Genomic DNA, 15,748 nt, shown 5'->3' on the forward strand with positions numbered 1-15,748 from the left:
GCTAGGGCTGGGAGTGTTGACTGAGGTGGGGTTTGGCTGGGATGGGGCCTGAGGGAGGAGCCGGGGCAGATCCCAGGGCGCAGGTGAGGGGCTGAGGGGCGGAGCCAGGGGCGGAGGGAGGGATCGAGGTCCCGAGGCCGGCTTTCCGGCTCCGAGCTCAGGGACTCGGGAGGTGGCGCGGGGGGCTGCGGGCGGCGCGTGGGGTTCCGGCTCGGCCATGCGGGTGCACCTGGGCGCGCTGGCCGGCGCGGCGGCGCTGAGCGGGGCGCTCAGCTTTGTGCTCCTGGCGGCCGCCATCGGCACGGACTTCTGGTACATCATTGACACGGAGAGGCTGCAGCGGAGCGGCCCGGGGGCGCAGGACCCGGCAGGAGCCGCCAACCGCAGCCAGCTCGAACCTCTGAGCTCGCACTCCGGCCTCTGGCGGACCTGCCGGGGTAAGGATGTACCCAGGTACCCGGGGCGGTGGCCGCCACCGCCGCCCCTCCGCGGCGCCGGGCTCGCCCGGGACTTGTTGCTTGGAGCGCATCCGCCCCCCAAGCCCCGGGGCGCGAAACGCGGTATCTGGGGTCGGAAGGGAGGGTGGGCAGGGCTTCTGGGGCTGCCTTCGCCGTTCCGAGAGGCGCTCCGCTCAGCCTGCGGCTGCTCTGACTCCGCGCCCGCCCTCCGGGGTGCGGCACCCAGAGCGGGCGTCTGGGCGAAGCCTCGGTCAGGGGTCCGAACCCCGGGGTCCCCGCCCACCGAGTCCTCTGCCCCATCCAGTCCAGAGCCCATGCGCGCCGCTGATGAACCCCTTCTGGCAGGAGAACGTGACCTTCAGCGACTCGAGCCGACAACTTCTCAGTGAGTCCGGGGAGGGTGGGATGGGGGAGGACCCGGGGCTGGACATCAGTTTGGGAGCTTTTGTCCAAACAGCAGGCGGGGTGGGGTAGGGGGCGTTGGCGCTGCGTTGGAGAGGGCGGTCGGGGCGGCCTCTGGCACCGGCGGGAGAGGGGAACGCGGGTAGGAGCAGGAAGCGGGGTCCACTTGCTCCAGCCGTAACGTGTGGTTGAGGATTCATTCAACAAACGTTGGCTGAAGGCTTTCTGTGCTCCAGGCACCGTGCTGCTGCCGAAGCCCCAGGCCAGGCGCTCAGGGGGCGCACAGACTAGCTGGTGAGACCGAGGTGGAAGTGCGCAGTTACATTTCAGAGTGCCAAGCAGCACGAGGGGGGGTGGCTGGGAGCCCGAAGAGACACCTAAACCAGCCCGGGGAGCTGACTGGCACACCCCCTTGTCAGCCTTCTCTGCATCCTCGGTGTTGAGAACGAGCGCTTGGCCGTAGCAGGGATGCGGTAAATATTTGTTGAATGATTCAAGAGAGGCAACCAGGAGGCAGAGAACCGCTCCCTCTCGCCAGGGACCATTTGTCTGTTGTTCCTGGCTGATTTCCCAGTGCCTGGCATGGTGATTGGAACTCTGGAAAGGTGGGAGGATAGAATTTGAGAAAGCAAACGGGCTGAATAAACAGTGGAGGAAGGAGGGAAATCAAAGTCACAGTTCAATTCCCTGAGGCGCGCAGCTGGCCAGACATGGAGCTGAACGCTCCCCATCTGTGTCGTCATTTAATCTCCACAGCCTCCCTATGAAGTTCTTTGTCATCTCTGTCTTATTCTTTATTTTTCCAAAGAGGAAACTGAGGCCCAGAGAGGTACCACAGGAAGGACATGATGAGGACATGAGGACTGAGTTCCAGAGACCTTGAAACGTATGCGCAGCTTTTGATAGACTTACTGAGTGAGGCTTGGGGGTGTGACTCTTAGAATGAATACAAGTCCCTAGTATGGCCCACAAGGGCTGCCAGGGTCCCTCTCCAACTCCACTCTACCCTTTGCTCTCTCCTCTCTGGCTATGCTGGCCTTGGGCCAGTTCCTGGAGGGGTGCTAAGTTTCCTCCTGCCACAGGATCTTTGCACATGCCATTGCCTCCAATTGGAGTCTCCCTGCTCTCAGCCTTCCAGCTTGACTTGGTCAGTTCCTACTCGTGCTACAGGTTGTGTGGCATTTTTTTAGACCCTGAGCTCCATGAGGGCAGGGACCATTGAGCACACAGCCTGGTATAGAGTAGCCCATGAGCCAAGGTTTGCTGAGCAGGCATGAGAGTGAATTCAAACTCTATTATTTAGAGGTGGAACTCAATCCAAATTTGTTGAATGACTGAATGAGTGTATGAATGAACGGAACTGTTTCTCTAAAGTCCAGTGGTGGGCTGGAAAATATTTAACAATTGGCTGTCTGCGGGAGGGGAGAGTCTTGGTTTGTGGCATTTGCCAATCTCTGTGGTGTAAATATTCCCACTGTGGTCAGTTTCAGGCTGTCAACATGATGTCAACTGGCCCCTCATACTGCTGAAAACTTAACAGCTGACTCTCTGATATAATCCAGCTGCAGCACACCGCTGAATGAAGTTCCATTGAAGGAGATATCCCCTAGATGCTTGGAATATGAGGGGGGTGGAGGAAAGGAAGTGGTCTCACGAACTCTGTCCTCAGCCCCAAGCTGCGCTAGGAGGAACTTTGGGTGTTCTCAGAGCATTTCAAGAATAATCAAGAATTCCTGTTCAAAAACTCCTGTGTTGGCTAACAGGCTTCTGAATGTAGTGCTGTGGTCCACAGAGAAGGCTGGAGAAGGTAGCAAGCAGATGGTGTATCAGCTACTACAGCCTTAAAACAAAGTTGGTGTCTCTTTGGACTTAAAAATCGTTCCTGTGCAGCTTATTTTATTTATTTTTTATTTATTATTATTTTTATTTTATTTATTTTTGGCAGTGTCGGGTCTTCGTTGCTGCGCACGGGCTTTCTCTAGTTGTGGCGAGCGGGAGCTACTCTTTGCTGTGGTGCGTGGGCTTCTTATTGTGGTGGCTTCTCTTGTTGTGGAGCATGGGCTCTAGGCACAAGGGCTTCAGTAGGTACGGCGTGCGGGCTCAGCAGTTGTGGTGCGCAGGCTCAGTAGTTGTGGCGCACGGGTTTGGTTGCTCCACGGCATGTGGGATCTTCCCGGACCAGGGCTCTAACCCGTGTCCCCTGCATTGGCAGGCAGATTCTTAACCACTGCACCACCAGGGAAGTCCCCCCAGCCTCTTTTAGATGCAGTCACATCTATGGCCCTTTGCTGGGCTGGGTGCTGGCATTCAGCCTGCTTATCACATCAGTGAGTAAATTGGATGGCTAACCACAGTCACCACTGGTCTGGCCTCTTCACGAAACTTGATAATGAACCAACTGTGTGTTGTCCAGGGTTTTGAGAAACAGGCAAAACTCACATCCACAGTCTGTTCATCTGTTCCCTTGGCCCTAGGTCTAACCCCCTGCTTCACCACCAACTAGGCACGTGGCCTTGGGAAAATTCCTTACCTCTCCGATCCTCAGTTCCCCCGTGGGCAAAATGAAGATAACTGTCATGTCTCCTCGTAAGGCTAATTCAAGAATGAAGTGGGAGAGTGTATTTAAAGAGCCTCATGCAGTGTCTGGCTCCTTTAAGTCTGCCATAAGTGTTAGCTGCTCTTACTACCATTGTATCATCACAGAGAGGAGGCTGCCGCTTCAGACCTCGTGCTCACTGCAAATCACCCCCAGAGAGAGCTTTTTCACAGAATCTCTTTATCCCCAGAAAGAGTTTTGAATGTTGTCCAGGTTCTTTTATTATATGAAGACGTTTCATTCCCTTTATGCAGAGCCCATAGAGGAGAGAGGCTAGGTGACACAAGCAGCATGTTCTGTGAGTCAGCCTCCTAGATAAATCCCCGTGGGTGTGTATGGGAAGAACCACTGGTTTTTCCTCCAAGAAAATCCAAGCAGGTAGCCTACTTCAGTACCCAATAAAAATCCACCTTGCTTGGATGTTTTATCCTCCTGATTAGCTCTGGGGATGTCATGGGTTTGGTTCCCTGGCTAGGGACTGGAATTTGTTTTGGTGGCGGGGGGGGTCTTCAAATTCAGCACAGTTTACATAAAAGAGCCACAGTCTAGAACCAACCAGCCTAGCTGTATCAGCCAGGAGTCTTTTTTTTTTTTTTTTTTTTTTTGCGTTACGCGGGCCTCTCACTGTTGCGGCCTCTCCCCTTGCGGAGCGCAGGCTCCGGACGCACAGGCTCAGCGGCCATGGCTCACGGGCCCAGCCGCTCCGCGGCATGTGGGATCCTCCCGGGCCGGGGCACGAACCCGTGTCCCCTGCATCTGCAGGCAGACTCTCAACCACTGCGCCACCAGGGAAGCCCCGAGCCAGGAGTCTTTTGATGGTAAGTGGCGGAAACTCAAATCATATTAGTTGAAACAGAAAAGGAATTCCTGGTCCACGAAACTGAAAAGCTCAAGCCCCCTGGGATCCAGAGCTAAACTCAATTTCTTTTTCTCCTCTCTGGGCTTTGCTTCTGTTTGGGTTCTGCTTTCAACTAAATCCTCTCCAGAATCAGCAACCTAAAGCAGAAGGAGACTGTTCCCCAGTCATTCTGCAAAACGTCCAGGTAGGTCTCTGACTGGACTAGATTGGATCACGTGCCCAGGTCTGAGCCAGTCAGTGTGGCCGAAGGGAAGGAATGTGCTGATTGGCTGAGCTGAGTCATGTGCCTCTCCCAGAAAGATGTGGGGGGTGGGGTCAGCCACATCATAGATAAGGGCCCTCCTTCTTCCCAGCTGTGTGAATTCTGGCCAGTCACCTGCTTCCATAAATGGGCTGTTCTATAAACAGCAAGGTCCTACTGTGCAGCACAGGGAACTATATTCAATATCCTGTGGATGGAAAAGAATATGAAAAAGAATGTATATATATGTATAACTGAGTCACTCTGCTGTACAGCAGTAATTAACACAACATTGTAACTCAACTATACTTCAATAAAATAATAAATTAAAAAAATAAATGGGCTGTTTTGAGATGAAATGAGATCACGGAACGAAAGCATCCAGCGTAGGATATCACCCAAAGCAGGAGGTCAGTTATTGTCTCCTCCTTCTGCTCTAAGTCATTGTCTCCCTGAACCTCAGGCTTCTCATCTGTAAAATGGAGCTAATCATTGCAAATGCCTTTGCTTAGTGCTGGGGATAAAACATGACGAGACAGGTGGGGTCCTTGCCACATAGGCTTAGTGTCTAGTGCAGGAGACAGATAATAAACACATGGACCAGTGAATAAATTAACATAAAATGGCTTCAAATAGTAGTAGGTGTAACAAAGGAAATAAAACAGGGGCATGTAATAAAAGGGGGTGGGACCACTTTCAGTGGAGTGGTTGAAGGGCAATAAAAATAACAGTCAATGATTACAGAACAGGTGCTGTGTGCCAGACCCTGTCCTGAGGTCTTTACTTGTTTCAACCCATTTAATCTTCACAACAGATCCATGAGGCAGGTACTGTTATTATACTCTTCACTTTTCAAATGAGGAAACCGAGGCACAGAGAGGTTAGGTAAGTTACCAAAGTTTGCACGGTAACTGGTTGATCTTGGATTTGAACCCAAGCAGTTTCTATTCTTTTAGAATGATGCTACACCGAGGGTAATTCCAGTATAACGTGAGTGTGCCAAGACCGGAGGCCACGGCAGACCAGGGAAAAAGTTCCTAGCCTGTTTCTTGGGTTCAGAGTTTTGCTACCCTCCACTGCCTACAGTAGGAACTCAACACATGAGAACTAAGATTACCATGTAGAATTAATAACACTAATAATGTTAACAGGTCATTTTTTCCATCAAGAGCAAATACGTACCCAGGTGCAAGAGATCTTTTTGACTCAGAAGTGCTTTGTTGCAAAGGAAAAGCAAACCCAGAAAAATGCCAAGTCGTTCACGCCAAGGATAACTGTGTGAATGATCCATTATTGCACTGTTCAAAGAATAGCTTGATGGGACAAGCAGCCTTCCAGAATGCTTGCGAGGTCAGGAAGCCCCGGGGTGGTTAGCGAAGTAACAGTCCTTCTCTTAAAGAGAGCAGAGAAGTATTATTCTCCAGAAACATCAGAAGTTCTGGTGAAAGAAGGAAGTCTCAGGAACCATTTCTCAAAGGGGAAAGTGTCACTATCTTTATTTTCAAACCTTGTCAATATGACTTGGAGACTCCAAGAAATGCTCAGAGATATTCAGTCCTATTGTGCCTGGTAAGGAAGTGGATTTTTAAAATTTTTGTAAATTTTCGAGTCTATTGTCATCAGAACGTAGCTTCCTTGAGGACGGGGCTGCATGTTAGTTATCTTCCTGATATCCAACATTATTAGTATTATTAACTCTAGACGGTACTCTTAGCTCTCATGTCTTGAGCTCCTGCTGTAAACACTGTAGTGGATTGAAAGGTATCACCCCCCCCAAAAGATGTGTCCACGTCCTAACCCTCGGTAACCTGTGAATGGGACCTCATTTGGGAAAAGTAACTTCGCAGGTGTAACTGAGTTAAGGCTCTCGAGATGAGATCATTGTGGATTAACCTAAATCCTGTGACGAGTGTCCTCATAAAAAAAGGAGAATCACAGAGGAGACAAAAGAAGGTCATAAGAAGATGGAGGTGGACAGAGAGGTGCTGCCACAAGGCAAGGAACGCCAAGGATTGCCGGCAACTGCCAGAAGCTGGAAGAGGCAAGGAAGGATTCTCCCCTGGAGTCTCTGAAGGGAGCGCGGTCCTGCTGACACCTTGATTTTGGACTTAGAGCCTACAGAACCGTGAGAGAATAAATTCCTCCTGCTATTAAGACACCTAGTTTGTAGTAATTTGTTATGTCAGCTCTAGGAAATTAAAACAACTATCTCATCTATAGAAGTGCACCCCCCTCACCGCCCACCCTGTTTTTCTGCATCATCACACTCATGTCCTTTGTGACACTCGGTCTGTAATTATCCCCTTTATTTCCTGCTAGTCTGTCTCCTGTACTGGACTGTGGTCTCTATGAGGGCAGAGACCTTGTCCCCTGCAGCATCCCCAGGCTCTATGGGGCCCATAGACATTTGTTTCTGAGTGAGATGTGACTGGAGGTGGGGACATTTCCAAGTAGAACATAACTCAGAATCAATATTTATGTCCCCAGACAGCAGTCCTGAAAATCAGAAAATAAAAAATACCAAGGCACATACCAAAAAAAAAATGTATATATATACTAAACCAAATTTCAGCAGGAGATCTTACAACTTTCCCAGGGGGTGTCCTGTTCTTGCCCAGACATTTAATTGAACATGTATGCGAACTCAGCAGCAGCGTTGTCTGGGGACCTCACACATGGGACTGCTGGGCCAAACCAGCTCCGGGAAACCTCATTAATTTCTAAATGAGAAATGATTTCATTTCTCAGCCATCATCTGGAGGCAATGCCATGCAGGAGACAGAGCTTACAGAACTAGGTTTTCACACCAGCTGTTGTGCTTCCTTTCCCAAAGTTTTTCCTTAAGAAAGAAAGGAAGGAAGGAAGGAAGGGGGGAGGAAGGAAGGAAGGGGGGAGGAAGGAAGGAAGGGGGTAGGAAGGAAGGAAGGGGGAAGGAAGCAAGGGGGGAGGAAGGAAGGAAGGGGGGAGGAAGGAAGGAAGGAAGGGGGGAAGGAAGCAAGGGGGGAGGAAGGAAGGGAGGGAGGGAAGGAAGGAGGGAAGGAGGAAGGACTACAGGTCCTGTCCCCCTGGAATCACATTTTATCGTGTGACAGCCCTGGAAAGGAAATCAGCTTTGTTTCCTCGACTTGCCAAGGCTGGTGGCATTTAGGGTCTTGAAGACAAAATGATTTGATCACAGTGGAAGTCCGACTGAATGATTATCTTCATCATCTTTATTGTTGGCAGGGTTATGGTTTAGTTAATACTTGCTCTATGGAACTCTCTATTTTCTCCACACACATTGTTCTTATGTTAATACCATGAGCTGCACATTATGACCTCCATTTCGTGGATGTGAAAATGGGGTTCTGAGGAAGTAAGTGACTCACAAAAGACATGCAATTTGGGGTCAGAGGAGGGGGGGATGGATGCTGGTGGTGCTTTTCTGAGTCGTTCTTTCTCTGGCCTCCCCCTCTTCTCTCCTGCTTATCCCCCCACCTGTCACTCTTCTCCAGCAGAGGATGCTTCCAGTGGCTGGGAAGGATGTGAACTCCTGCATCCTTGCTGGCTTTGCTCCCTGCTGAGCCCTGCAACCTGGCAGGTGCTGGATACACACTTGTTGACTATCACCTCCGTCCTCTGGTGAAGCCGCATTCCTTCACGTCTTAGCTGCAGCTCAGCCCCTGTGAGATTTTCTCAAACACCCTGGCTGAGTTGGGTCCCACTCTTAAGTCTGCTCTCTGTTCCAACCTTCATAATAATGGTACCATATTGACACCCACCCAGATCTCCCACTGAACTCTACTCTACTGTAAACCACTGCCTGTGGCATCTCTGCTTGGAGTCCAGCAGGCATCTCACCCTTGACAAGTCCTGGTATCCACCGCAGCCCACTCTGCCTCCCCCATCTTTCCCATCTTGGCAGATGGCAACTCATCCATCCCGTGTCTCAGGCCCTAAATCTCAGCGTCACCTTGCCCCTCTCTTTTTCTCCTACTCTCATCAAATTGGTTGCTTGTTTTACCTTCAAAATATACCTGGGACCTGACCACTTCTCCCCATCCCACTGCTTCCATCCAGGTCCAGGGTTATTGCAGTAGCCACCCAATGGTCTTCCTGCTTCCAGCTTGGTCCCTGTACTGTTTCTCGGCCAGCTGAGAAGTTACCACAAGCTTGGTGGCTTAAAACAACAGGAATTTATTGTCTCAAGTTCTGGAGGTCAGAAGTCCAAAATCAAGGTGTCAGCAGGATTGGTCCTTCTGGAGGTTCTGGGGGGAGAATCCATGCCAGCCCTCACTCCTGGCTTCTGGGGGCTGCCGTCCATCCTGGGTGGTCCTTGGCTTGTAGAAGCATCACTCCGATCTCCGTCTCTGTTTTCACCTCATCTTCTCCTCTGTGTTTTCTCCCCTTTCTCTTCTAAAGTCAAAGAAGATATACAGATTGCCAACAGAGACATGAAAGGATGCTCAACATCACTAATATTAGAGAAATGCAAATCAAAACTACAGTGAGGTATATCACCTCACACTGGTCAGAATGGCCATCATCAAAAAATCTACAAACAACAAATGCTGGAGAAAGTGTGGAGAAAAGGGTACCCTCTTGCACTGTTGGTGGGAATGTAAATTGATACAGCCACTGTGGAGAACAGTATGGAGGTTCCTTAAAAAACTAAAAATAGAACTACCATACGATCCAGCAATCCCACTACTGGGCATATACCCTGAGAAAACCATAATTCAAAAAGAGACATGTACCAAAATGTTCACTGCAGCTCTATTTACAATAGCCAGGACATGGAAGCAACCTAAGTGACCATCGACAGATGAATGGATAAAGGACAAGTGGCACATATATACAATGGAATATTATTTGGCCATAAAAAGAAATGAAATTGAGTTATTTGTAGTGAGGTGGATGGACCTAGAGACTGTCATACAGAGTGAAGTAAGTCAGAAAGAGAAAAACAAATACCATATGTTAACACATATATATGGAATCTAAAAAAAAAAAAAAAAAGGTTCTGATGAACCTAGGGGCAGGAGAGGCATAAAGGCGCAGATATAGAGAATGGACCTGAGGATGGCAGAGGGGGAAGGGTAAGCTGGGACAAAGTGAGAGAGAGGCATGGACATATATACACTACCAAACGTAAAATAGATAGCTAGTGGGAAGCAGCCGCATAGCACAGGGCGATCAGCTCGGTGCTTTGTGACCACCTAGAGGGGTGGGATAGGGAGGGTGGGAGGGAGAAGCAAGAGGGATGAGATATGGGGACACATGTATATGTGTAGCTGATTCACTCTGTTATACAGCAGAAACTAACACACCATTGTAAAGCAATTATACTCCAATAAAGATGTTTAAATAGATAAATAAATAAATAAATAAATAAAGTAAGTCATTGCGTCTCACCCGGGATGAGCTCATCTGGAGACCCCGGACTTCGTTACATCGGCAACGACTCTTGTCCCTAATGAGGTCACATTCACAGGTTCCTGCTGGATGTGAACTTGGGAGCCGCCTTTCAACCTACTACGCCCTCTGCTGTCCACTCTCAATATAGTGGCCAGAGCGACCTTTAGAAACTTAAGTAAAATTCTAGTTTCTTCCGCCCCAAACTGTCTGGTGGCCTCCATCTCATTCAGAGAGAAGTTCAAAATCTTCCCGATGGCTCAGGAGCCCCACGTGAGCTGCTGTTAACTCTGCCTTCCTCCTCCACTGCCTTCCGCTCCCTGACTCCCCGCTGCCCTCGCCGGCTTTCCCCAGCCTCAGCCGCACCGGGCACACGCCCTCCCATCTCAGACTCCGCCCCCGCTCCTCCCTGCGGCCCCTCCCTTCTGGCCCTTCCTTTTCCACAGCTGCCTCCCTCGCCTCCTTCAGGTCTTTGCTCCAATGTCACTTCTTCAGTGGAGCCACTGCTCCGGCCCCTCCTCTGCTTTATTCACGCGCCTCCCCAGGAGTTTGTCACCACCTCTCAACTTTGTCACTTATTTGTTCACTTGCTTGAATCCCCACAGCCCGACGAGGGCAGGAGTCCTGGTGGATTTGCCGCTGAATCCGCTGTGCCGGGGACAGAGCCTGGCACAAAGCATGCACTCAATACACATGTGCTGAGTGAATACGCGAATGAACAAGAACAATACTTCCCTCGCAGGGTGTGTGCGAATTACTTGAGCTGATACACAGCACAAAGTCTGGCATAGCTGAGCCTCGATAACTGATAGCTGAGCCTCGATCATTAATAATATTAGTATCATCATTATTATAAGCAGCAGTGGTGTTGATTTTCTCCCCCAGCGTTTGGGTGCTGGCCCACAGAAGGTGCTCAGTGAATGTCTGTTGATTAACAGAAGGATGTTAGTAACCTGCTGTCCTCCTGTCTCCCCTAAGCCATGCATGGGACGTTTGTGATTCTACTGCCTCTCAGCCTGATCCTGATGGTTTTCGGGGGGATGACAGGGTTTCTGAGCTTCCTCCTGCGAGCCTCCCTCCTTCTCCTGCTCACGGGGACCCTCTTCCTCTTTGGAGGTAGGTGCCCACCCTGCACGGGGCCCGGGTTCCAGGAGGGGCTGTGCCCGATCCCCCAGAAGGGAAGGGTTGGGGGGGCTCCCATCGCTTCTGGGGCTTGCTTCCCCCCTCCTGTGATCTCCTAGCCGGAAGGGATCAGTAGCTCCCCGCCCAGGGTCCCTGGGTCTGTGTTCCCAAGAGAGAAGCATAGGGGTGAGAGCAGATTCTGAGAATCGCTTTCATTATTTCACAGAAGAAGCATGTTGTGAGAGTGTCAGCGTCAGGGCCATGGGCTGGAGGGAGACCCTCACTCTGGCCACCCTCAGTCTTTCATGTGCACCTGCCATCCTGACAGGCGTTGCTTTGATTGATTAAAACCAAACTCACAGCTGGTTGTTTTATGGCCTCCCTGCTTCTGGTTCATTTGAAATGGACCTTAAAAAAGAGCAAGAACAGTAATGACACACACACTCAGAATCCATGGAGGGAAATAAAGAAAAGTAATGCCTGGAGGTGAGAATACGGTGAGGCTCCGATCCCCTCCACCCACCTGCTACTATTATTAATATTGGCATTAATAGTTTGCCCAGTGACTAATTCTCCAAACAGCACCTTCCAGGAGAACTCTCCCGATGGAGAAGTTCTCTAATTTGCCACGAAACAGGCAACGAGCACTTGGCATGTGGCAGGTGCCAATGTGGAGCTGAGATGTTCATTTAAATTAATAAAAGTTTAAAGAGCCATGTGGGGCCAGTGGCTATGGGGCTGGACAGTGCTTTCTAATAACGTATGGATGGAGCGCTGCCATGTGCAGGGTGCTGTTCTGGTTGCTGGGCATCCAGGGTGGACCCTCGGGAGCTCACATTGGGGCAGACAGGCATTAGTTAAGTCGTTTCACAAACAAATTCTGACCTGGGCAGTGATGGAGGGCCATGTGATGCTGTGAAACCCCACGGTGGGTTTGACTGGCTCAGGGGGGGTCCAGGAATCGCCAGGAGCTGAGAGGGGGGGATGGGCAGGAGTTACCAGTGGCAGGAAGGGAGGGGAAGGGAGGAGGGAGCACTGGGCAGAGGGGCCAGCAGTGGGAAGGAGGGGCAGTTCCCCGGGCATGCGGGTCTGATCTGCTCTCCTTTGCAACCCCTTCAGCCTTGGTGACCCTCGTGGGCATCAGCGTCTACATCGCGTATTCAGCTGCCGCCTTCCGGGAGGCGCTGTATCTCCTGGAGGAGAAGGCCCTGCTGGACCAGGTGGATATCTGCTTCGGCTGGTCCCTGGCCCTGGGCTGGATCAGCTTCATCGCCGAGCTGCTCACCGGGGCAGCCTTCCTGGCAGCAGCCCGCGTGCTCAGCCTGAGACGGAGGCAGGACCAGGCCATCTGAGCCCCGATGCCTGGTCGTGGTGGGAGGGAGGGGCTTGGTGTGGGGGCCTCATGGACCCATCTCGGTGGGCTGCGGCTTCCTCTTCCTCAAAGGCCACCACCTGAGAGCCGCTGTGGACTGGGCTCCAGCCCTGGCTGTTATCTGAGTGCTGCCTGGCACGGCGTGTGCTCTGTCCAGGCACGTGTGTCTCGTGTGGGCTGGAGGAGGCTGAGTGCCAAACCCATGAAAAAACAAAAGCACCTCCTTCATCATGTACAGAACTTACCGATTGCAACCTCCGTGAGTCTCCTCTGGCTTCACTTCATCCTCATTCCTGCCCTTTGGATGGGCTTCTCTTCTTTGTTAAGCAAATGGAGGACCAGAGAGGTTAGGTAAGTGTCGCAAAAACACACAGCAAGCTAGAGGCATGTTCTCCTTTATCACAGCTTTTCTGAGCAGGTTCATGCCGGCTGGCTGCGACGTGGATCCTGTGTGTGGAGGATGCTGCGTCTCAGACACCGGGCTTCATGCTTCCCAAGACCTGGAACCAGGCAGGAGGCACTGTGGGAAATTGGAGGGAAGACAGCAGAGGTCTGGGCTTTGCAGCAACCAGGAGGTGGACGTGTCTTCCCTGACCCCAGCCGGGCTCGTGCTCACCTGGTCTAGAGTCCAGAGCCTCAAGCAGAAAAGGCTCAGTTAATGCAATGATTCTCCGTGGTCAGCGACTCGCTTTTGAAACGTAACACAGAGTCATCCCAGAGATTGAAAGCCCCTCTTGGACATCCAGGCGGTCAGTGGTCCCATTCATGTGTCACTTCACAGATGCCAGGAGGTCCTCATGGGAGGAGAGGAAGGGTCAGCAAGCCCACAATCAGCAGGCAGGGCAATAAGCAAACTTGTGATGCCCAAGAATCACTCATTGGCAAGCTCACTGTGGAGGAGAGAATTACCCGCACTCACAGTTAGTGGGAAACAATGATCCTCCAAAAACAACGAGCATCTCCTGGACCATCGGCTTTGCATTTAGCCTTCATTCCAAACGCTACATGTGAGCTCAGGACACCCCAAGCCTGTGATAGAAATAGTTTCCGCATCAGAGTGTTGATGGAGCCCAGTTCCCAGGTGTAATATCCAAGGCCAGTGAGATTTAAACACACTGGGAAACACATAACCAGTGTCATCTGCTAAGTCCTCTGACATCCCCTGAATAAGGCCTATGCATGGGGATCAGCAGATCTCAGTCCTAACACTTCATTGCAGTCACCTGGGGAATTTAAAAAATGCCCAGGTGTCACCTCAGGCCATGAAATCAGTCTCTGGGGTTGGGGGCCCAAGCACCATTAGTTTCCAGAACTGCTCCGGTTTTTCCCAAAGTACAGCCTGGGTTGAGATAAGCACGAGACTGACTTAGAACCCGGACAGATGCCTGTGTGTAACTTTATAAAACACAGGTGGGATTTCCTGTGGTGATGGTCTCAGCTCCATAAGAGGCTGCATCTGGGGGAACAACAACAACAAAAACCTTAAGAAGGAGAGTGGCCTTGCATCTGGTTCATACCAGCGCATCTCAAATTCATGGAGATCTTATGAAAACGCAGCCTCTGATACAGTAGGCTGGGTGCAGGGCTGGCGATCCTGCATCTCTAACCAGCTTTGATTGAGAGGATTTACACAGTGTAAACACACACGGTCTCCTTGAAAGCAGCAGGGATTGTAACTCGCTTCTAAACTAGCATGGGAGGTCTGTACTATCACAGGCCGGGTCCTGGTGACATACTGCAGCCCTTCTTCTGGGAAATAATGACACCCCATAGCAGTTGTGTGGCCAGAGGAAGATGTTTTCTTGGCGTGGCTACAGTGAGTCTGGGTGAGGGGTGCACCTATCTCCACAACCCTGTTGGTATTGAGCCCTCTTCAGAGAAGATTTGGCTCCTTTGGGGTGAAAATCACTCCAGTTTTGACACAGGGTTTTTATCGTGTGGGGTGGAGGTTTGGTCTAGAATATGGAGTTGAAAGTTTCCCACGGAGTTGGTCAATTGATAGTGTAATCTTTTGGGACTAATCGTAACACTTCGTCCCTCCCCCAGAAAATTCCATCCCTCTTTTATCCTGATATTTCGGCCCATGGGGATGGGGGCCCCAAAGTGGCTGCATGTCCAAACCCATCTGGCCAGAGTCTCTGAGTCAGTGGGTCTGGGTGGGGTCCCACAATTCACAGTTCTAACCAGTTCCCAGGTGATGCAGACGCTCCCTTTGTATCACACTGACCTGGGAGTTTGTTAAGTGGCAAGGCTTGTTGTCACCTTCCTGCATATTAGAATCACGAGGGCATCTTAAAACCCCTGATGCCGGGGCCGAATCCCTGCTCTGATCATCTCTAGGGAGGGAGTCCAGGCACCGATAATTTTTAAGTCCTCTTCAGATGATTCCAACATCAGCTAAGGTTTAGAACCTGTTCCTGTAAGATGCTGAGTCATGATATGTGGGGAGGGATTGGGGATCCTCAGGTTTAAGAAACTGCCCGAGGGGCTTCCCTGTTGGTCCAGTGGTAAAGAATCCACCTTCCAATGCAGGGACGCAGGTTCGATCCCTGGTCGGGGAACTAAGATTTCACATGCCGCGGGGCAACTAAGCCCACATGCCACAACTACTGAGCTCGCGTGCCTCAACTAGAGAGCCTGCGTGCCGCAAACGATAGAGTCCACGTGCTCTGGAGCCCACGCGCCACAACTAGAGAGAGAAAACCAGCATGCCACAACTAGAGAGAAGCCTGCGAGCCGCAACTAAAGATCCCGTGTACCACAACTAAGACCTGACGCAGCCAATAAATAAATAAATAAATAAATAAATAAATACAATAAATAAAAAAAAAGAAAGAAAAGAAAAGAAACTGCCCGGGCAGGGCTGATGGCAAGAGGTTTGGGAACCACTGGTGTGGACCATGAGAACAGCATTATCAACAGCATGATGTCATCATCCTCACCATGACCTCACCCCACCATGACAGCATCCTCCTGACCATGACATCATCCTCCTGACCATGACATCATCCTCCTGACCATGACATCATTACTTTAACTATGACATCATCCTCCTCATCATAACATGACCATCGCCATGATGTCATCATCCTCAGCATGGCATGACATCATCACAGCTGAAACCCATTGAGTCATCCCTTACCTGCATTGCTCAACGAGCTCATCAATCAATCAGTTGTTCAACAAACCCCCGAGGACAGGCCATTTCATGCCAGGAACTAGGGGCAGTGACCCACCAGAGCAAGCCCTTGTTCTCTGAGCGGCCACACGGTTGAGGAGAGACAGGCAGGTGAAACATATGGTT

The 15,748-nt window shown here is 50.9% G+C and overlaps 1 protein-coding gene across 2 annotated transcripts; it reads left to right on the forward strand.

The window, feature by feature from the left end:
- Positions 1–217: 217 nt before the first annotated feature.
- TMEM114 (transmembrane protein 114) lies at positions 218–12,424 on the forward strand (the record flags this gene model as incomplete). 2 transcript variants are annotated; one of them, XM_082644126.1, is made up of 4 exons in its annotated part: positions 218–437; positions 763–843; positions 10,929–11,066; positions 12,192–12,424. In XM_082644126.1, 4 exons carry the CDS (start codon positions 218–220, stop codon positions 12,422–12,424), a joined length of 672 nt encoding a protein of 223 aa, XP_082500252.1. The 2 variants fall into 2 exon arrangements, with proteins under 2 accessions (XP_082500252.1, XP_082500253.1); XM_082644127.1 differs by lacking the exon at positions 10,929–11,066.
- Between the last annotated feature and the right edge of the window lie 3,324 nt (positions 12,425–15,748).

This window comes from Mesoplodon mirus (assembly GCF_964341445.2).
Source record: "Mesoplodon mirus genome assembly, chromosome: 15".
Lineage (NCBI taxonomy): Eukaryota > Metazoa > Chordata > Mammalia > Artiodactyla > Ziphiidae > Mesoplodon > Mesoplodon mirus.